Here is a 23,903-nt window from a genome sequence, read left to right as displayed (position 1 = left end):
AAATGAATGATACGTATTAAGAATCACACTTCGTACAGGGTCTGCTTTATACCGTTTCAATCTTGTTTAAGTTAAACATAGTATATCGTATCTTTATTCTACCAGAGAGGCTTAACCTTTACTTGAACCAAATCTATTTCAACTATTCACCATCTAGAGCAGGGCTGTCAAACTCACAGCCCACGGACCGGATGCATTATGCGCTGGCCAGCCTACTCCCAGTTTAGCAAAGGGGGGGAGTTGAGATACATCATGTGACAATGCCATGATGACGCGAGTTTGACCCCCTGATCTAGAGCCACCATAATTATTCTATTGAATTTCCCCATTAGTAATTCTGTATTCTCAACCCAGTTGAAATGAGACGCCAGCTTCTTTCCCAAAGAATCTGTATATCTGTACATGCTACTGAGTCCCAATTATTTCCATATAGCTGTCTATCCACATTTATGATAGCAGGATGCAAAAACTACATTATACAGGTAAGAGGTGATTTTCCAGCTATCGATTTTCCAGCTATCGATTTTCTGGACATTAGACTAAAGTTACATACAGTATACAGATATCTATTATAGACATCTACTGAAGTTCTTTTGAGAATCCAATCCATTGTGACTTATTCATGTTCAGATTGTCTTTAGAAGAAATTTTCTCTAGTTCAAATTGCAAAGAATCCCTTACTGTTTCATTGAATGAACTGCTTCCTCAACATATAATCTGTATCAGAAGTAGATACAAATCTTTTGATATATCCCTAAGGGAATTTGCAATGATTTCTGACTATTTTTTATTTAAAAAATTTTTAAAAAAATATTTTTTAATAAGCATCATCTTCTATCTATTATTATTATTATTGGTTAATCTTTAGTGAGATTCACAGCCTTTGAGGCTGGTTAATAGCTCAGCAGCTCGAGTCCTAACCAAGGACCTAGGAACCGTTAAGATATCATTGGAGGATGTAAGTTGTTCCAAGTAAAGTGGTTTTTTGTAAAGTCAAAATGTTCAAGTCCGGTAAATTTAGAGTTTCTAAATAGCGGGGTAGCCCTTTGGGTATTGCTCCAAGGGCTCCAATTACAATCGGGACAACACACGATTTCTTTTTCCACAGTTATTGTTGTTGTTGTTGTTTAGATGAGAAGATATTATTATTATTATTTACTTTATTCATTTCATGTTTAATGAATAAAGTAAATAATAATAATATTTTCTCATCTAAATTAGGGAAAAAGGAATTTTAGTGCAGGGTTAATAATTGACAGAGTTCAAGTAAAAAAATTGTAGACAGTGGTTGTAGCACTCCAATAAATTTTGTCATCAAAATTCTTTAATTATATACCCATGTCTTTTGCACCCAGTTCTCCTAATTTAAAAAAAAAAAAATCCTACAAATTGTTATCTGCTATCTTTATGAGGATCTAAGAAAAACACAAATGACCCTACTTTTTGGCAATTGTAATTCCCAAATTATAATGGTTCTATGATGGTCAAAGACAATATGATAATGACAGAAAAGTTTTATCATTGACACCAAGTCAAGGAATGCTGTGATAAAGTCTGAGAAATACAGATGTGGAAACTGAAAGTAGAACTTTAACCATTGACCATGGTAACTGGGTTTGATGGGAACTTGAGTAAAACTTTGGAAGACCATAGGTTTCCTGCCACTGGTTAAGGAGAGGTAAACTGGGATATCCAAACCATTGCAAGTCTCATTCAACTCTGGAAAAGATTCAGTGATTAAATGAAGTTTTCTTGTTAACAGTTTTTTTTTGTTATAGGCCTGCATAAGAATCTCTGTCTAAAATTGCTGCACAATTCTGAACTGATTTTCATTTTGCATGTATGAATGTAGATTCTCTAAAGAGCAGCCTGAATATCAAATTATTTAGCATACCTGGAGAAGATGGTGGTTCAGACCTAAAAAAAAACAAAACAAAAGAACACTAGTCTGTAAGCAAGATTCTGGTTTTCAAATTGCCTAATAAAGAGTTCATGTGTAATATTCAGTTCCTACCTGAATCCCCTTCTATTTTCCAAAGAAATAGCTCATGCCGGCTTAGTATTTTGGGAGTTTCAATACAAGTGAAAGGTTCCAACCCTGACTAGGTAGCTCAGTGGCTAAGACACTGAGCCTGTTGATCAGAAAGGTCAGCAGTTCAGCGGTTCAAATCCCTAGTACAGGTCTCCTGCGTGAGCAGGGGGTTGGACTAGATGACCTCCAAGGTCCTTTCCAACTCTGTTACTGTTAAGCTAGAAAAAGTTGGCTTACATTCACTTTACAATCAGTAACAGTCTTTTCACAGGATCCCTCTAGTAAACCTTTTTTTTTTTTTAGTATATCTAGAAAACACACATTTCTTTCATTGCAAGGTTTTTATTTATTTATTTATTTTTAATTTTTTTTTTTGCTAATGAATTCAATATGCACCAATGTACTTACAGAGCAATCATCACTTATTTTCATGGTCTGGTATTATATAAGATACTAACGATTTGCACAGTATTTTCTTTATTAGCAAAAAAGTACACTGGATGTAAAAGAAAGGCAGGAATGTATGTATCTAAATCAAGCAATAGTTCTACAGTCTTACATCAGATCCCAAGGACATACCGTGCAGCATCTCATAAGAGTGTTAGCCATGTTCAAGCAGGCCTGTGAGAGAGCAGGCTGCCTAGGAAAATTAACGGCACTTGTGCTGCTTTTGTCCTTTCCCTTTAAGCCGGCTCACCACTTGCGGCGCAGAAAATTATCTATAAAAGCTGTGCTGTGAAACAGTTGAAGATACATGTGGGGGAGAGAAGGAGGAGCATTTGTGTGCGCAGAAGTAAAGCAACCTAATGCAGTCAGAAAGGAATCCGCTCCTCTAGCACAAAGGAAGAGTAGCAGTGGGGGGGAAGGTGGAGATAGTGAGTAGTGAATAATAGTATGTGAGAGCATGTATTTATTGTCTAGGGACCTGTGTTTTTGCCTATTCTTTTGATGTTTGAGCCAACCAAATTAGGTATAGATTAAAAGAATTTGTCACAGGGATGATAAAAGTTGGATGTTCAAAACAAAATGAGATATCCAACATAAGACGGTATCCATACGGGTGGAATTGGCTCAAACTCAAGGAGTTCCTTAAGTACTCTGTATCAAAAGAAAACAAACCTTAACTACAAAAGGAAGCGAGTTTGGTCCTTGCAGACCTCGGGCTTTGCAGACAATAACTAACATCCTCACTTCAGAAACCAGACTCCTCACTAGAGTCTACACCAAACGGAGATGGAAAAAAATAAACCAGCATAGATTCTCCCTTAGACATAGAAGAGGCTACTGCTTTGGTAGGGAAAGGTATCTACTTCATGCAAAGAAGAAGGTAGACCAGCCAGAAAAGGGGCTAGGCTCAGATATTTGAAGCAACAGAAAGAGGAAAAGTTTGTTAATTAAAAAAGAGAAAGAAGAGCAGCTTTGGAGTGAGAAAGAGGAAAAGGAGGCAAAAATGGGAAGAGTGAGAGGCAAGAAAATAATTTAGGATCCCACAGACATAAAAATCTCTAACTTAAAAGAGGAAGAAGATATAGAAGCCTATTTTACTATATTTTGCTATATTTAAAAGTTGCTGTCTCTTGTAAATGAGCATGAAACTGAGATTAACCTGAGATTGGTGGCCAGATGTTTAACAGGAAAAGTTCTAAAGGCCTATAATGGTCTTTCAACTAGGGAAGTAATTGATTATTATTATATTAAAGAGGTAATCCTATGCAGGTGCAATATAATTCCTTATAGGCAGAAGTTCAGCAGCTATGCATATAACAAACATGAAGGATTTGTGAAATGTGAACAAGATTGGAAGAAAATGTTTGAGGCCAGATGAAAGGTGCAAAGAATAAAATAGTAAAAGAAGTCATTTTAGAACAGTTCCTACATGTCCAAGGTCCATGTTGTCTAGCATTTTATTTTACTTTATTAAATTGATATCCTGCATTTTTCGAAGAGTTCAAGGCTTACATTGTAGATAACATTTCCTCTCCCAGTTTTTCCCTCAAAAATAACTCTCCCGGGGCAGCTCAATTGAACAATATGATGGTTCAAAACTACTCGCTGGGTTTCTATGGCTGAGAGGTGATCTTGAAGCTGGGTTTTCCCAATCCTAGTTAAGCAATTTAACCACATTGTCTAATCTTACAGTAACTAACCAGATTTCACAAGAGAGCTCAGAAAAACATGAGTATCATTTTTTCTAATTTAATTTCTCTAGCCTGATATATTGAGGACTGTACTTGAGACAATCTGTAATTACCATGACTAGTAGCCATCAATGCCTTCTTTTTTCAGGAATTTATGTAATTTCCCTTTTAAGTCATTCATAATTATTATCCAGCTCTGTTGCCTCCCCATTGCTTGGTCTTTTTAAAAAATCTAAAAAGTATCTCTCAAACTTCATAGGGGACTTGATCCAGCCTATAATTACTTTGGTAGCCTTATTTACGTATTTATCATTTAATTATGTATTAAAACATTTGATAAGTAGTCAACTACCTAGAATCTAAGGATGAGTTAGAAAATAAAAAAATAGAAAATGCAACAATTAAATATACTATTTAAAAAAACTAAACAAAAATATGTGTCATCATTTCTAGCTTCCAGTCTCTTTCCAAGCTGCATTCCATATGGGTTCATATAATAAATTTATACTACACATACAGTAAAGATTTTAATACCATGTGGCAACTACTGGCTGGAGTTGAGCAAATATATTTTTTTATTCCATGCCACATTCAGCCAACTGGTCTTCCTCCGGGAAATTCTATTTCATCCCTCTCACTCACCACCAGGTTTCTTTAATCATTCTTCAGCTATCAACCAGCAATCCATGGCTGATAGTGAATGGAGGGGGGGGAATCCCTCTTAGAGATCATTTATTTAAAAATCAATTCTTTGTATTCATTCAATCCTTTCCAAATCTCCTGATACTTCCCAGTTGAGTGCAAATATTGCTGTTTGAGTTATATAAATATCAGCACTCCCCCCCGCCACTCCCTAAACTGTAGGAATAGAAATAAATGGATTAACAAGCTGAACAGATGGCACTCATCTTCCCCACTCCTTACCCTTCAAGAAGGCAGTGGTAGGTTGCTATCTCCTGTTCCAGTCTGTTTTTAATATCCATCAGTCGCTTGTAATCCTCAGCTTGGTTCTGGGCATCCAACTTCAGTTGCAGCAGCTCTGCCTCCCGGGCAGCCACAAGGTTACGTAACTGTGACAACTCCACCCCATAATGGGATTCCACCTCAGCCAAGGTCCCCTCAAGGGCTCCTTTCTAGGAACAAAGAAAGGTTTTTGTTTTTGTTTTTCTGAAGATGCTAAATCTAAAGATGTTTTGCGGGGCCCAGGAAAAGCAGAAGGTAGATGGAGAGAATAGAAACTTGAGTCCAGATTACAAACATGGCTTGCCTTCAAGGAAATATTATAGGAGGCTACACAAATGTTTTGTTGAGGATCAGGGGTGGGTTCTACTTACCTTTACTACAGGTTTGCAACAGGGCCACGTGCACTCTTCTGCAATGCGCAGAAGCATTCTGATGACATCTGGGTCGGTGGCCTCCCGCCGGTTTTACTACCGGTTCTATAGAACCGGTGCAAACCGGGGGCAACCGACCACTGCTGAGGATACTGGCTAATGGTGTCCAGAGTAACCTGTCTTAGATTGTTTTTAATAAAATAATTTGGAAGCTTGCCTAATACAAGGAAAGTATCTTGTACATAATCTTTATTTAAAGGAACCTTTCAAAGCATTCTTAAAATATAAAAATAGGAAGCCTGCTAGTGTCATGCTCGGAGAAATGACAGACAGCATCTTAGGAAAGATGGGCTGTATATCAGCCTTCTAAGCAGAAAAGTTTATGAAAATGTTCATAACCTGCTCTAAAATTTCCAAATATGTCCATCAGTCCCCAACATTGAGGCATTCCTTCTTTGGGCTATGAGAGAATTAAGTTCATACTAATCTTTAGATCAGTAAAACTCCTTCTGCATTTGAGGCATTTAGCATCTAATCCACAAGTTTGAAAATGACTGGAACTGACCATGCTCCAAAGAGATTGCTGCTCAATCTCCAAAGCCTGGGCCAGCCGTTTCAGCTCCACCATCTTCATCTGAGCACTCTGTAGAGCTTCAGTGCTGTCAGAAACCTCCTGATTGAGTGCATCACACTGTGAAAGAAAGGAGAAGTTACACATTAGACCATATTATCTCCCATACAGAGAGTGGGAATCTTAGGGAAATTGCTATTATCATTTATGTATGAACAAGTGTGGCTATGCTGCATATTGCTCATTTGTTCAGTGGTTTCACTCTGTCTAACCCAGTGGTTCCCAACGTGGGGCCCACGCCCCACAGGGGGGAAATTTGATTTTTAATGGGGGCAATTGGAACCTTGTTTAAACCAAGGTCTTCGCTGAGATGGACTCCCAGGAATTTAAAGGAGGAAACTCTCTCTACACAGACCCCCTGGATGTAAAGTGGGCCAGGTTCCTCTCTCTTCCTCCAGAAATTCAACACCATCTCCTTGGTCTTGCTGTTGTTCAAGTGTAGGTTCAGGTGCAAGTTTTTTAAGTACCATGTGGATAGTTTTTGAACCTCCCCTCCCCCCCCCCCCCGTACGCTGTTTCATCTCCACCTGTAATAAGACCCAGTATAATGGTGTCATCTGCGAACTTGGTAATCACAATGTATGGGCCTGACGATACACAATCATGTGTATACAGTGAATACAGGTAGGGACTGAGCACACAGTCCCTACCTGTGGGAAGCCAGTGCTAAGCTTCAGGGAGGTGGATATGACAGACCCAACCCTCACTGTTTGTGGCTGGTCCCTCAGAAAGTCTTTGATCCAGTCGCAGATGGATGAAGGAAAATCCAAGTCAGTCACCTTTTCAATAAGATGCTCAGTAGAATGGTGTTGAAGGCTGAGCTATAGTCTATGAAAAGCATCCTGAAATAGTTTCCGGGTTTCTCCAGATGGCTCACTACAGAATGTAAAGCAGTAGCTATGGCGTCGTCTGTCGACCTAGTAGGCAAGCTGATGTTTGTCAAAGTCCGGTGGGAGGCATGTCCTAAGGTGTTGAAGAACTAATCTCTCGAAGCATTTCATCACTACAGACGTTAATGTGATAGGACTGTAGTCACTTAAGTAGTTAATTGCTGTTTTCTTTGGGACTGGGACAATAGTGGCTGCTTTCAAACATGATGGAACACAGGCCGTTGGCAGGGAGATGTTAAAAATCCTTGTCAGGACCCCTGCTAATTGATTGGCACAATTCTTTACCATTATCCCCAGCACCCCATCTGGGCCTGCAGCTTTGTTAGGATTCACAGCTCTCAATACAGCTCTCACTTGATGTTCGTAGAGAGTGAGTGGCTGGGAATCAGAAGGCCAGCAGGCAGCGGCTATGGGATCTGGTCTTTTCACCGTGTAGCGGGCGAAGGAGGTGTTCAACTCCTCCACCAATGAGGCATCAATGTTGACTGTGTTCCTCGTGTTCTCCTTATAGTTAGTTAAGTGGTGCAGTTCTTGCCACATGTGCTCTGGGTTGTTATCTGCCAGATGGTTCCTTCCTTGTCAACCTTGGTTGGTACCTCTGCCCAAACTTAACAATGAAATGCACCTGAATTGGTACTTGTATTGGATACCTTCTTCATCTTCATTATTTTCATCATCACTCCAATCCTAGTCCTCACCCTCTATGCCTTCCTTTAAAAAGAAATAGATACTTGAATCTGAATGAAAGAGTAACTAGAAGAATTACACACAAGTGTGTGCGGAGTCTCACTGGTATCAGGGCCATGATCATGACCTAATGCTGCCTGAAGCAAGACAGCTTCCCCTTCCATTCCATATACCATAAACAATGAAATGCACTTGAATTGGATTATTGGATCATCTTTGTATTCAATCATCTTCACTATTATCATCATCACTCCATTTCTAGTCTTCACCCTGTATGCCTTCCTTCCTTTAAAAAGAAATAGATACTGGAATCTGAATGAAAGAGTGTGTGTACACGTGTTGTGTGCAGTGAATACAGGTAGGGACTGAGCATATAGTCCCTACCTGAGGGAAGCGAGTGCTAAGCTTCAGGGAGGTGGATATGACAGACCCAACCCTCACTGTTTGTGGCTGGTCCCTCAGAAAGTCTTTGATCCAGTCGCAGATGGAAGAAGGAAAATCCAAGTCAGTCACCTTTTCAATAAGATGCTCAGTAGAATGGTGTTGAAGGCTGAGCTATAGTCTATGAAAAGCATCCTGAAATAGTTTCCGGGTTTCTCCAGATGGCTCACTACAGAATGTAAAGCAGTAGCTATGGCGTCGTCTGTCGACCTAGTAGGCAAGCTGATGTTTGTCAAAGTCCGGTGGGAGGCATGTCCTAAAGTGTTGGAGAACCAATCTCTCGAAGCATTTCATCACTACAGACGTTAATGTGATAGGACTGTAGTCACTTAAGTAGTTAATTGCTGTTTTCTTTGGGACTGGGACAATAGTGGCTGCTTTCAAACATGATGGAACACAGGCCGTTGGCAGGGAGATGTTAAAAATCCTTGTCAGGACCCCTGCTAATTGATTGACACAATTCTTTACCATTATCCCCAGCACCCCATCTGGGCCTGCAGCTTTGTTAGGATTCACAGCTCTCAATACAGCTCTCACTTGATGTTCGTAGAGAGTGAGTGGCTGGGAATCAGAAGGCCAGCAGGCAGCGGCTATGGGATCTGGTCTTTTCACCGCATAGTGGGCGAAGGAGGTGTTCAACTCCTCCACCAACGAGGCATCAATGTTGACTGTGTTCCTCGTGTTCACCTTATAGTTAGTTAGGTGGTGCAGTCCTTGCCACATGTGCTCTGGGTTGTTATCTGCCAGATGGTTCCTTCCTTGTCAACCTTGGTTGGTACCTCTGCCCAAATTTAACAATGAAATGCACCTGAATTGGTACTTGTATTGGATACCTTCTTCATCTTCATTATTTTCATCATCACTCCAATCCTAGTCCTCACCCTCTATGCCTTCCTTTAAAAAGAAATAGATACTTGAATCTGAATGAAAGAGTAACTAGAAGAATTACACACAAGTGTGTGCGGAGTCTCACTGGTGTCAGGGCCATGATCATGACCTAATGCTGCCTGAAGCAAGACAGCTTCCCCTTCCATTCCATATACCATAAACAATGAAATGCACTTGAATTGGATTATTGGATCATCTTTGTATTCAATCATCTTCACTATTATCATCATCACTCCATTTCTAGTCTTCACCCTGTATGCCTTCCTTCCTTTAAAAAGAAATAGATACTGGAATCTGAATGAAAGAGTGTGTGTACACATGTTGTGTGCAGTGAATACAGATAGGGACTGAGCATATAGTCCCTACCTGTGGGAAGCGAGTGCTAAGCTTCAGGGAGGTGGATATGACAGACCCAACCCTCACTGTTTGTGGCTGGTCCCTCAGAAAGTCTTTGATCCAGTCGCAGATGGAAGAAAGAAAATCCAAGTCAGTCACCTTTTCAATAAGATGCTCAGCAGAATGGTGTTGAAGGCTGAGCTATAGTCTATGAAAAGCATCCTGAAATAGTTTCCGGGTTTCTCCAGATGGCTCACTACCGAATATAAAGCAGTAGCTCTGGCATCGTCTGTCGACCTATTTCCCCAGTAGGCAAACTGATGTTTGTCAAAGTCCGGTGGAAGGTATGTCCAAAGGTGTTGGAGAACCAATCTCTCGAAGCATTTCATCACTACAGATCATGACCTAACGCTGCCTATAGCAAGACAGCAAAGCTTCCCCTTCCATTCCATATACCTAAACAATGAAATGCACCTGAATTGGTATTTGTATTGGATTATTGGATCATCTTTGTATTCAATCATCTTCACTATTTTCATCATCACTCCACTTCTAGTCTTCACCCTGTATGCCTTCCTTTAAAAAGAAATAGATACTGGAATCTGAATATAGCAGTAACTAGAAGAATTACACACAAGTGTGTGTGGACTCCCCTTGGTATCAGGGCCATGATCATGACCTAATGCTGCCTGAAGCAAGACAGCAAAGCTTCCCCTTCCATTCCATATACGTAAAAACAGTGTTTAGGCAATTAGTTTTACCTAAAGGAAACAGGCTGACTAGGGTGTGAGATTGAATGTATTCTGGAGTTCCAGGGGGACAGGCTCTTTCCAGGGGTGGGTTCTACTTAAATTTACTACCTGTTTGCAATGGGGCCACGCACGCTCTTCTACGCATGCTCTCTGATGAATTCGGGGTCAGTGGGCGGAGCCTCCTGCCGGTTTTACTACCGGTTCTATAGAACCAGTGCGAATCAGGGGCAACCCACCACTGGCTCTTTCCCAGATAGCAAAGACAGCAGAACTTGCCAGACAAGAAGAGGGCAACATGGTCTCTCCTTAGCAATTCACAGAATATATCTACAGTTATGCAGATAATTGCTTTAGTCTGACAAATTTCTATCTGTACACTTATCTGTAAGTGAACAGCAATAAACTTTTTAGAAGTCATTTCACGGTTTATACTTGGTTTGTTTTTTATTTCGGCTGGACCATTACATGGCACACAGCAGTATCAACCAAAATCTCATTGCTACCTCCTCGCATCTAGCATCAGAGAAAATTGTGCAAGCATTTTAAGCATAAACATATATGCTTAAGATGAAAAACAGAAACTTGTATCTTCCCTTATTTCTATCAACCGTATCCTCTCTTCCTGAGGACAAATTTCATGGTGGTGGTGTAAAAGTAGCAACATACAAAAAAGGGGGAAATGAAAGTATTTATGAAAGCCTACAAATGATATAAATAAAAAGCCTTTATTATATCAAAGAAGGGAAATACTTGAGAATAGCTTGTTACTATGACCTGAGAATTCAGCCAAAACAAATTTCTATTTTTATATTTTATATATACATTTTCTTCATTTTACCTTACAATTTCTGCTTTGCAACAGCTCTGTACTGGTGCATATCTACAGTTACCGTGTTTCCCCGAAAATTCCCCGTGTTTCCCCTGTCTTATATTTTTTTGAACCCCAAAATAAGCACTTGGCCTTATTTTTGAGAAGGTCTTATTATTTTGGGGCACCTGGAGCAAGATGGGGCTCCTCTTGCTGTGCAGCTCTGCATTTAAATATTTTTGGGGGAGGACTTATTTTCATGGGGAGGCTTATTTAGCACATGCGCTCAAAAGTCCGATTTGGCTTATTATCGGGGATGTCTTATTTTTGGGAAAACAGGGTACTAATATCTATACAGTATATAATTATCATTCTAAATATTTTTTACATCTCACATTTTTGTAATATCATACGATAATATAATAATATTTATAATAAATATTCTTCATCTATCATTATACTTATTTCTCATTTCTAATTCGTTAATCGTCTTTCATTATTAATTTTCTAATCTTTGCATCTACTATCTAACCAATTATACCATACATCCCAAATTAAATAATATTCTGTTTCTCCTTTGTCCTTAATTTCCATTGTCAGCCTGTCCATCTCAGCACAATATAATATTTTCTTTATTACCATTTCATCAGAGGGTATATTTCCATTTTTCCAATTTTGAGCATAATTCTGGCCGTTGTTATTACATGTAGCATTAACTATTGGATTTTTTAAAATTATATTTCCCTGTTAGTATACCTAATAGAAATAGCTCTGGTTTTAACTCTATTTGCTGTTTTACCATTTCCTCTAACCACTGTTTTATCCTTATCCAATATTTTTGTGCAGATGGACAAGTCCACCGCATGTGGTACTATGTTCCCTGCGTCTGTCTACATTTCCAACATTCTGATGATCTATTTGGGAACATTTTTGCTAGTCTTGCTGGCGGTAGGTGCCATCTATAAAACATTTCATATAAATTTTTTCTATATGCTGCCGACATTGTCAATTTATAATTCTTTTCCCACAATTTTTCCCAATTGTCTAATTCTATGGTATAACCGAAGTTTTTTGCCCAAGTTATCATCGTTTCTTTTACTGATTCTTCTTCCATATTATATCTCAATAAATAATTATATAATTTTTAATCAATTTTTCATCCGTCCCCTGTAGTATTCTGTCCAATTCTTGTGGTTCCTTATAAAACCTATAGTTTTCTGCATCTTTCTTATATCTCATCTGAATCTGCATATAGGGCCACAAATTTCTATTTTTACATTGTGCTCTTTGTAACTCCTACAGACGTATATAAGCTCACGTAATGTTTGCATCCTCCCTCTTCTGAAAGGGAAGAGACATTTTAGTATTTTGCTTTGCCAAATCTTTCCTCACCTGGGATTGGTGCAAAGTTTCAGCTTCCTGGCGGTTCTTCTCCATGACACCCTCATACTGGTCACGGATCTCATTCAGGATTTTTTGTAAATCGGTGCCAGGCATGGAGTCAACTTCCACATTGACAGTGCCCCCCAGACGCCCCTGGAGAGGAGCCACCTCCTATGAAGTGAAAAAAGAGCTCAGAATTTATTAGTTCACATGTATAGGAAACCAGCCAAATATCATCCGGGAAAGGGCAGGATAGCAATGGATAGCAACCAGCAATGTCGCAACAAAATATTAATTACATGAAATTAAATTAAATTGTCATAGGTGGGCCAGAGGGCGGGGGGAATGTTGCACTGGGAAATTAAGCAGTGCAACAGCCTGACTCCTGGAGTCACCTCCTGCTTTATCACTAAAGGGTTTCAAAGACTGGATAGTGTGAAGGAATATGCATTCTCTCCCTCCTGAGAATCCAGATCACATTCCATCAAATTGTCATTTGTCTGGGATGGTTTAAGGCTTTCTGCCCTGAACAAAAGGTTGGATTGGAAAACCTCCAAAATTCCTCCGACCCTAGGATTCTAGGATTCTGTGATTCTACAAAACAAACCTGAGCAGCATTCAGTCAACATGCCTTGTTTTATGCTTAATTATATTTAAAATGGGAAGGTAAGCAAGGAACTGAAACCAAAGCAAGCAAAACAAAATAGAAAGAAAATTAGGATTATAGAGAGGTTCCAGAGCATTTTGAATTTGATTCCAAGATGCTTCAGAAACTGGGGAGGGGACAGGCACAAACAGCAGTCTGAAATGCTTTAAAGGACTGCATCTTTTCCCAGGATGGTGAAGTTGACACCAGCTGCCACATGCAACTGAAATATAAACTATATAATGTAGCCATGGGGCTTCTTCTCATTGCACGCTTAAGCTGAAAAACATCTATGCCTATATCATCTGGAAATGAAACTGGCTTTCAGATCTGCTGCAAGTTAGACATTTATGAAAGAAAGACCCTCAACTTCATTTGGTTGAAGTGATAGGTTATTTTACTAAAGTCAAGCAGTTGCAGCAAAAGTAAAGCTAGATCTGAATATTCCCACACTAAGACTACATTATTCGCCTTTTCTTGGCCCTCCCCCCTGACCAGTTCAACAATGTTGAAATGTAGTGGGTTTCAATAAGCCAGGCAACTCCAAGTGACTTCAACTCTTCTTTTATTCCATAATAAAAGCAAGTAAAAAAGACTAGAACAAGCTTACTTAGCGAGGAACAGACCGAGAATATATATGCTTTTGGGCGTCCGCCACAGGCTGGCCACTGAGTGGAGTAATTGACCAACAAAGCTGATTGGACCTAAAACCCCGGCCAGCCCTTGGTCCTAAAGCCCCGGCCACCTATTTGGTAGAATCAGGAAACCGCCGGCTGGGGCCATTGCAACCCAGAAGCGCAGCCAAAGCCGATCCTGAGACACAACACTCCTCCCCTCTAAGTGCGAATTGCCCCACAGACATAGTCTTTAAGGTGTATGGGCAACCGCCTCTCTCGGCACGACCTGCGTGGCAAGGTCTTTTCTGGGGAGGTGGACGTCTCCTCAGTTGTAGCTGGAGTATTGGCCACCGGGGGTTCCATGATCACATCCGCCGGCCCCGTCTCCGGCTGAGATCGACTGGCCTCCAAATTAGCGGGGATCTCCAACCTTGCCGGTTCTCGCTCCAGCCCTACCGGGCTGGGTGGGGCAAGTTCCCGCTGTGGCTCTGGGAGGTACAGATACTCCAACACTTCCGTCTCCTCCTCTAGAGGGATTACCCTCCGCCTCAACTGATCAATATGACGTCCCCAGATGGCCCCCCACTCTGTGGAAACCTCATATGAGGTGGGCCTCTTGACCCGTACCATGTGGCCGGGCATCCAAACCGGGCCAATGCCATGGTTCTCAACATATACTGGGTCCCCGGGGAAGAACCCCCTTGATGCTCCTCTTTTCTCCGTATTGGGCCTTAGGAGGGGTGCCCTGTCAGGATGGAGCCTATCTAATAAGGTGGTACGCCTTCGCCCCATAAGCAGCTCGGCAGGGCTATAACCCGTCGCTGTGCAGGGGGTGGTATGCTGTGCGATTAAAAATTGGGCTAAACGATGTTGTAAGTCCCCATCCCCTGATCGCTTGAGCCCCTCCTTGGCCATACGCACCATACGTTCGACCTGACCATTCATGGCGGGATGGAACGGCGCCGACCGTATGTGTCGGATGCCGTACCTCTGAGTAAACTCTAAGAACTCCCTTGACATGAAAGCTGTACCATTGTCTAACACAAGCGTATCAGGCAGCCCAAAAGTGGCAAACAGCTTTCTCAAAGCTCTAACCATAATGGCCGTGGATGTGGTGGAGACGGGGATGATTTCTAACCATTTCGAGTGGGAATCCACCACTATGAGGATTCCCCAAATTTCTTCTCCTCCTTCAATCAAAATGGGAGTTGGTGGTGGTTTCATTGCAGGACATAGAGGAGAACTGATTGCCAGTTTCAATAGGCTACATTGACAAACTAGGTGAATACATCTAAGACATCTAAGAGTTTTGGGTAGGTCTAATTGAAATATGACTGGGTTGACAACCTTGATGATAGGGAAAGGGCCAATGCATTTGGGACCTAATTTTTTCGATTGCTTCCTAGACTGCAGTTATTTTGTGGAGAGGTAAAACTTTGTCACCTACGTTAAAGTCTTTTGGCTTGAAGCATTTTTTGTATGCCTGTTTTTTATACATTTCCTGCACATCTTCAAGCGCTTTGTGCCTATGGGCCAGGTACTTGATAGTTGGGCAATCCATTCAGCCAATGATGCGGTTTGTGGTTTGGTTTGGTTTAGTTTGGTTTGGGCAATTCAGGATAGGTACATAGTCCTGCCCAGATGCAATTTTAAAGAGGTGAAACTGGTGCTGCTATCCACTGAGTAGGCTACCTCCATGAAAGGGAGGCAATCAACCAATTATTCTGTTGGTACCATAATTAATGTAGCATCTCAGGTACTACTCCAAGATGCCATTCATATCAGGGGTGGGTTCTACTTACTTTATTACCAGTTCACAATGGGATTGCACGCCCATGCTCGCTTCACTCATGCACATGCCTTGCTTTTGCACATGCGCAGATCGCTTCTGATAACATCAGGGTCAGTGTCAGAGCCTTCTGTCAGTTTTACTACCGGTTCTATAGAACCTCATCAACCTCAGATGAGGTTGATGGGAGGAACTAAGCCCTTGGGCCATGCCAAGTAATTTTAGAAATTCCTGCCAAAATTTCAAAGTAAATTCAACTCGAAATGATATGTTCTGGGATTACATGAACACTCTCTCTCTCTCTCTCTCTCTCTCTCTCTCTCTCTCTCTCTCTCTCTCTCTCTCTCCCTCTCTTCCCCCCCCCACTCTCTCTCTCTCTCTCTCTCTCTCCCAACATATATATATGTTGCAAGAACAGCTTGGCATGTGCTGAGGGAATTTTGGAGCATGACACAAAATGTACTTGTTTAGAAAAAAGGTTCATTATCACCCAAATTAAAATGCAGTCAGCTTTATGGGCATTGAACCACTCATCTTTTTCTAATGCCACTTTTGACGCTGTAAACAATTTGTCTGGCATCTGCTTAGTGAATTTCCCTTGTCCTCTAGTGTTGGCAGAGGCTGCTAGCTGTTGGGAAAGGATGACTGGTCTGATTTTCATTTCATTTTATTTCATTTTATTAAATTTGTATACCGCCCTACTCCTGAAGGACTCAAGGCGGTGAACAGGCACAAAATAAAACACATAAAAACAAAAGTTAAAAAACATAATTAAAACCAAATTAAATAATTTTTGCCCGAGACAATTAAAATTCCCAATAATTTAAAACAAATTAAAATTTCAATTTAAAATTTAAAAGAAGGGGAGAAAATTAGGCCAGGCTGGCCTGCTGGAATAGGAATGTCTTCAAAGCACGGTGGAAAGTGCGCAGATCCAGGATCCTCCGTATCTCCGGGGGGAGCTCGTTCCAGATAATAGGTGCCCCCACAGAGAAGGCCTTCCCCCTAGGGGCCGCCAGTCGACATTGTTTGGTTGATGGCACCTGGAGGAGCCCCTCTCTATGAGAGCGTACCAGCCGGTGGGAGGCTGTTTGGGGTAGTAGGCGGTCCCGTAAGTAGCCAGGTCCTAAGCCATGGAGCGCTCTAAAGGTGGTAACCAAAACCTTGAAGCGCACCCGGAAGACCACCGGGAGCCAGTGCAGCTCGTGCAGGAGAGGTGTCACACGGGAGTGCCATGTTGCTCCCATAACCACCTGCGCGGCCGGACTCTGCACCAGTTGGAGCCTCCAGGTGCTCCTCAAGGGAAACCCCATGTAGAGAGTGTTACAATAGTCCAGGCGGGAGGTGACGATGGCATGAGTGACTGTGTGTAGGGAGTCCCGATCCAGAAAGGGACGCAACTGGCTAATCAGGCGAACCTGATGAAAAATCCTCCCGGTCACGGCCGTCAAGTGCTCTTCTAAAGACAGCCATGAATCCAGGAGGACGCCCAAGTTGCAAGCCCTCTTGGTGGGGGCCAGCGATTCACCCCCAATAGTCAGCGATGGCGTCAACTGACTGTATCGGGACGTCAGAAACCACAGCCACTTGGTCTTGGATGGGTTGAGCCTGAGCCTGTTCCTCCCCATCCAGATCCGCACGGCCTCCAGACACTGAGACATCACTTTAAGGGCATTGTTGGGGTGATCCAGGGTGGAGATGTACAGCTGGGTGTCATCAGCGTACTGGTGGTACTTCACCCCGAAACCACGGATGATCTCGCCCAGTGGCTTTACATAAATATTGAACAAAAGGGGCGAGAGGACCGACCCTTGTGGCACCCCACATATGAGGGGCCTCGGGGTCGACCTCTGCCCCCCTGCCAACACAGACTGCAACCGGCCGGAGAGAAAGGAGGAGAATCACCATAGTACAGTGCCTCCCACCCCTAACTCTTCCAACCGGTGCAGCATGATACCATGGTCGATGGTATCAAAAGCCGCTGAGAGGTCTAACAGGACCAGGACAGAGGAGCACCCCCTGTCCCGAGCCCTCCAGAGATCATCAACCAACGCGACCAATGCCATTTCCGTGCTGTACCCGGGCCTGAAACCCGACTGGAACGGATCCAGATACGTCGTCTCATCCAGATGCTGGGGAAGCTGTTGCACAACCACACTCTCGACAACCTTCGCCACAAAACGAAGATTGGAGACCGGACGATAATTAACCAACATTGCCGGGTCCAGAGAAGGCTTCTTGAGGAGAGGCCTCACCACCGCCTCTTTCAAGGTGGCGGGGAAGTCACCCTCACCCAACGAAGCATTTATAATCCCCTGGAGCCAGCCTCACGTCACCTCCCGGGAAGCCAGCACTAACCAGGAGGGACACGGGTCCAATAAACAAGTGGTCACGTTCAGTCTGCCCAGAATCCTGTCCATGTCCTCAGGGATCACAGGATCAAACTCATCCCAGATAACATTCTCAAGACCTGCCCCAGTCCCTCCCCCTGAGACTACCCAGTCGGAGTCCAGATCTTCCCGGATCTGAGTGATTTTGTCATACAGATACTGAACAAAATCCTTGGTTCTACCCTCCAAGGGATCCTCCCGCACTTCCTGGTGGAGCAGGGAGCGGGTCACCCTAAACAGGATGGCCAGGCGGTTATCTGATGACGCAATAAGAGCAGCAAAATAACTATATTTCGCTGCTTTTATCGCCACTAGGTAGTTCCTAATATGGGATCTTACCAGTGTCCGGTCTGATTCAGAAAGACTGGCCCTCCAACTACTATCTAGGCGTCTTTTCTGGCGCTTCAACTCCCTCAACTCCTCAGTGAACCAAGGAGCCAAATGAGATTGGTGCCGGGTCAGAGGCCGCAAAGGCACGACCCAATCCAGAGCTCCAGCGGTCACCCTATCCCAGGCAGCCACTAAGTCTCCAGTCGAGGCGTGTGCCAGAGCCTGGCTCCGCCTCCCTGCGGCAGAGTGCAGTGGTTTGAAGGTCGAGACGAAGGAGAGAGTGATCTGACTATGACAAGGGCTCGATAACTATATCCCCTATCTCAAGATCACTCAGCCACTGTCCAGAGACAAAAAACAGATCCAGCGTGTTTCTCCCTGTGTGGGTAGGGCCATGAATTAACTGGGTCAGGTCCATGGCTGTCATGGAAGTCATGAACTCCCGAGCCACCTCAGACGCCTCAACCACGGACGGCAGGTTGAAATCCCCCATGACCATAAGCTTGGGGGTATCAACCGCCACCGCGGCGATGACGTTGAGTAGCTCGGGCAGGGCTGTTGCCACGTGGCAGGGAGCCAGGTATGTGATCAGCAAACCCATCTGAACCCCATGACCCCACTTCATGAGGAGGGACTCACAGCCCGCCGTCTGAGGAACAGTGGCCTCCCTCGGTCTCAGACCTTCTTTAATAATAACCGCTACTCCCCCGCCCCTGCCCTGTAACCTCGGCCGCTGGAATGTGAGGAAACCTGGTGGGCACATTTCAATGAGGGGGACCCCCCCTCCTGGCCCAAACCAGACCCGCCAGGTCTGCTCCCCCCTCACAAATAAGATCACAAATGAGGGGGGCTTTATTTACTACGGACCTGGCATTGCACAGCATCAGCCGAAGGGTCGGGTCCTGAGGGTCTGTGCAACCTTGGGAACGGGTGGAGCCTTGGGGGCCGGAGCATGTCACCGCTTGTAAACAGCGGGTACGTGCTCCCTTGACTCGATATAGCCCCCTGCTCCCACCATACCTACCCCTCCCACTCACGGTAATGATATTCAGAGCACTATCTGGACAAACTATGACTCCCCCCTCGACCCCTCGACCCCGGGATCCCCACCTCCCATGCCGTGTTTCCTTACCAGGCCCGCCCCTCCCCTTTGTGGGCTATCCCCCATACCCACAACCCGCATTCCAATCAAACCCTCCCTCTCCCTAGAACCCCTTTAAAAATTTACAAAAATTTTTGATATAAAACCCCTCAACCCTCTAGTTTTCGCATGCCACCTCTCAGGGTTCCAAAGCCCGTCATCGAGGTGGGCCCTCTATAAAGTGGAGGGCCAAACTTGCGAGAGGGGGGAGTCTCACAATGCTAGCAGGTCGGCTTTCTTGTAAGTCATTGTATGTCCGAGTCCAAGATGGAAAAGAGGGCCAGTCCAGGGTTCATAATCCAGAGAGACCCTTCAGGATACAGATGAATTTCATAGAATTTCATAGAGCTGGACTCCACTGTCCTCTCACGACAGGGAGAAGGTCCAATGTCCTCTCCACTCCAACGGGGCAATGGTCAAGCCACCCTCTCACGCTGGCTGATCTCACTGGAGGTAGTCATACCAGGGGTGTTACTACAGCTCCTTTGCTGGAGTAGAAATGGATCCCTCAGCTCCCCCATAGTCTCTCTATCCGGCTAAGGCGTAGGTGAAATGAAGAATAATGGGGTTGGGGGAGAGCAATATCCCCAGAGGAGGATAACAACATCACCTCCTCTGCCATGTAGTAAATCTTGGCCACCATCATGCTGTCATATCTCGGCTACGGTCATCCACTGCTACTGCCTCGGATCCGCCACCTCCAGTGGCGGGGGGAGGGGGGCCATCATCCAACGTCCCAGCCACCCACCTCCTGACTCCATCGTCTCCGTCACTCCGTCACTCCTTCTCCTTCACATGGGAGAGGCCTCCACAGCCCAAATATCAAGGGGAGCAGTCAGAATATCAGGGGGAGCAGTTTCAAACAAACTAAACTCCCTGACTGCTGCCATCCTCGCCACCATTCTCCCTCACACGGTGCTTCCACGTGCCTCTCCCACGCCGGCCGCCAGCATCAACCGCAATGTTCCGGGGGGTGTAAAAGCCCTCCCCGGGCTGGGCAGGACCTCTTCTCGCCGGGGGCTGGGGCCGTAGATGTTTTACCGGCCCTTAAACCCCTCGGCGTGGTCGACTGCCGCCATCTCCTTCACACGGTGCTTCCATGCGCCTCTCCAAACGCCAGCTTCCGCTCCAGCCGCGATGTTCCGGAGGGCGTAAAAGCCCTCCCCAGGCTGGGCAGGACCTCTTCTCGCCGGGGGCTGGGGCCGTAGATGTTTTACCGGCCCTTAAACCCCTCGGCGTGGTCGACTGCCGCCATCTCCTTCACACGGTGCTTCCATGCGCCTCTCCAAACGCCAGCTTCCGCTCCAGCCGCGATGTTCCGGAGGGCGTAAAAGCCCTCCCCAGGCTGGGCAGGAGCTCTTCTCACCGGGGCTAGGGTCGTGGATGTTTTTAACGACCCTTAGACCCCTCGGCATGGCCCAAAACCACCCTGTCTCTCCCGGGAGCTACCCGGTCGCCGCAATCTTCACGCATGCATCCCTGTTAAAGCTGATGACTTCAGCTTTAGAGCTATTCTATTGGGGTACCCTCAAAAAGGCATTGGCTAGGAAATTCCTCTCTCTTGGGAGATACCACAAGATGAAAGTATTAAGCTCAACAGACCTGTTTCAGAGACACTGTCCTGAGAGTTTTTAACACTTTCAGATTTTTGTGGTCTGTCCACACCTCAAATGGAGTTTTACTCCCCTCTAAAAATGTCTCCAGGTTAAGAGTGCCCAGCATACTGCATAGGCTTCCTTTTCTCACACCGCCCATCTCCACTCTGTCTCAATCAGTTTCTTGGACTTGTAAGCACATGGCTGCAGGACTCCTTAGTAATTTTCCCCCAGCAATACTGTATCCACTGCCACATCACTAGCATCTGTTTGGATGACAAAGGGGACATTTGGGTCGGTGCTTTAGCACGAGCTGGCTGCAAACAAGTGCTTGAGTTTTTCAAACTCTGCTTGGCATTCCATTGTCCACTTTAGGGGTTGGCTAGATTTAGGTTTCCCTTCCCCTTTGGTTTTCAAAAGATTGGTGATGGGCAATGCTATTTGAGTGAAGGATGGGATGAATTGGCAGTACAAATTTGAAAATCCCAGGAAACTACAATTGTTTTTGGGTGCAGGATGGAGTCCATTCTAACAGTTTGCACCTTTTCAGGGTCCATCTGTATCTTCTCATGTGAGATCCGATACCCCAAACAGTCAATTTTAGTCTTGTGGAATTCGCACTTAGAAAGTTTAGCACACACTTGGATGGATGAAGTTTTTTGACTACCATTCCAACTAGTTTCACGTGTTCTGCCATGGTTTCAGTATAGATAAGAATGTCTTTCAGGTAAACTAGGGCTCCTTTATATAGCTAGTTATGCAGGACCTCATTAATCAGCTGCACAAAGATAGCAGGGGCTTCCTCCAGTCCAAATGGGAGTACTCAGAATTGAAAGCAACCTAAACGACAATTAAACATGATTTTCCATTTGTCCCCCTCTTTAATCCTTAAATGGTAGTACATCTCCTTCAAGTCCAGTTTAGTAAATATTTTCCCTTTTGCCAAGTGGGCCAGCATGTCTTTCATTAAAGCTAGGGGGTAGAAATTCTCAACCCAGATCGCATTTAGCCCATGATGATCCATGCATAGGCATTTTTCTTTTCCCAGAAAAGTACCCGGGTGGCCACTCGCAGTTTGGCTGGTTGGATGAACACGCACTGCAAATTTTTGTCTGTGAATGCTTGAAACTCCTCCAGTTTTCTCAGGGCCATCGAATACAGTTTAGGCTTAGAAAGTTTGGCCCTCAGCAATATCTCTATGGAGCAGTCTATGAGATGGTGAGGGGGGCACGCATTCAACCCTTTTCCACTGAAAATATCTCATAAATCCCAATATTCTTTTGGGAATCAGGAGTCTGTTTTGGAGTGCTCCCACGTCGTAATATCAATTTCCCTCTTCGCCAGCAGCATGAGGCTGGGTGTGGCCAGTTTACTTTTGGGCTTTTCCAGAGGTGTTTTTTACCAAATCTTTAATATCCTTCTCCTCCAATTTACATAGGAGTTTCATTTAGGACCAATCCAATCCTAATATGAGAGGTCTCTCCATGCCCGGTGCCACAATAAATCTTAGGGATTCTTCATGGGGCCCAATCCTCATCTCTATCAGTTTAGTAACAAATGTTGCATATCCTCCCTGCTACTGACTGTCCAGCTGGCAGAAAGACACAGGTACTTTGTTCCTTGAGTCACAGACCCAAGCCAGGGCCAATTTTGCCACCAAAACTGTCTTTTGATGAGGTGCAGAGTTTTTACAAAACCAAAATGTCCTGCTAATCTGGAATCATGGCACCTTTTCATAAAGTCCAGGCATTGGCTTGCTGGTACATACAGTTTCCCTCCCATCCAAGCTAAATTGTCTTTAATCAAGCAGTTGTTTTTATAGGATTTGAACCATTCATCATCACAAAAGGCTTTCTTGAAAGCATGGGTTTGTCAGTGGGCTGGTCTTGTTTGGCTTGTGCTCTGTTAATCACTGTAGCTGCCAGCTGAGAGCTTTGGAGCAGGGGTTTTATTACCTTGGCTTTGTGCTATTGTATTGGGGTTTCCTGGAGAGGGTGTCTGCCAGGAAGTTTTTTCCCCCCTGGGAAATATTTGAGGGTGAAGTCAAGCCACTTAAAGTATTGTGCCAAGCGGACTTGTTTGGGAGAAGGCTCTCTTGGGATTTTAAGGGTTCTAGGTTTTTGTGATCAATCCACACTTCAAAGGGGATTTTATTCCTTTCCAAGAAGTGTCTTCATGTGAGGAGAGCCCGGTGTACAGCATAAGCTTCCTTTTCCCAGATTGCCCACCTCTATTCCATTTCAGTTAATTTTTTGGATGTATATGACATGGTTGTAGCTGGCCCCACTCATTCTTTTGAAGCAAGACAGCCCTTACATCACTGGCATCAGCTTGTATGACAAATGGTTTATTTATTTTTATTTATTTATTTTATTTTACTTCAAATTTATATACCACCCTTCTCCCTAGGGACTCAGGGCGGTGTACAGCCAAGTAAAAACACATAAATACATAATACATAATACATAAATTAAGAATAGATTAAAAGGAAATATCTCAATTTGGCCCAAAATTTAAAAAGACAAATGAATTTAAAATCATTTAAAAGGATGTGTTAGGCCAGCCCGGCTTGTTGGAAAAGGAAAGTTTTAAGGGCATGGCGGAAGGCACGGAGGTCTTGGATTCTCCTTATCTCTGGGGGCAGTTGATTCCAGAGGGTGGGAGCCCCCACAGAGAAGGCCCTCCCCCTGGGGGTCACCAGCCTGCATTGCTTGGCTGATGGCACCCTGAGGAGGCCCTCTCTGTGGGAGCGCACGGGTCGATGGGAGGTCGTCGGTGGCAGAAGGCAGTCTCGAAGATAACTAGGTCCTATGCCATGGAATGCTTTAAAGGTGGTAACCAACACCTTGAAGCGCACCCGGAAGACCACTGGGAGCCAGTGCAGCTCGCACAGGAGCGGTGTTTTGCGGGAGCACCATGCAGCTCCTGTAATTACCCGCGCGGCCACATTCTGGACCAGTTGGAGCCTCCGGGGGCTCCTCAAGGGGAGCCCCATGTAGAGAGCGTTGCAGTAGTCCAGGCAAGAGGTGACGAGGACATGAGTGATTGTGCACACAGAATCCCGATCAAGAAAGT

At 44.2% G+C, this 23,903-nt stretch overlaps 1 protein-coding gene across 2 annotated transcripts in view; it reads right to left on the bottom strand.

Annotated features, from left to right (window-relative positions):
- Positions 1–23,903, bottom strand: part of LOC117664626 (keratin, type I cytoskeletal 17-like) — a 48,920-nt gene that overhangs the window by 1,756 nt on the left and 23,261 nt on the right. Inside the window, exons 6-9 of one of the 2 annotated variants that reach the window (XM_034415738.3) lie at positions 12,330–12,491; positions 6,070–6,195; positions 5,095–5,303; positions 1,895–1,917 (exon numbers count right to left, since the gene is read on the bottom strand). In XM_034415738.3, coding sequence (XP_034271629.2) covers positions 1,895–1,917; positions 5,095–5,303; positions 6,070–6,195; positions 12,330–12,491 — 520 coding nt within the window. The remainder of the gene's footprint in view (positions 1–1,894; positions 1,918–5,094; positions 5,304–6,069; positions 6,196–12,329; positions 12,492–23,903) is intronic. The other variant, XM_034415739.3, reaches the window with a different exon arrangement.

The sequence above is a fragment of the Pantherophis guttatus genome, chromosome 4 (genome assembly GCF_059756535.1).
Source record: "Pantherophis guttatus breed Tessera chromosome 4, ASM5975653v1, whole genome shotgun sequence".
Taxonomy (NCBI): Eukaryota; Metazoa; Chordata; class Lepidosauria; order Squamata; family Colubridae; genus Pantherophis; species Pantherophis guttatus.
Note: the sequence above shows the minus strand (reverse complement) of the source record. Positions and strands in the feature narration are given on the sequence as shown.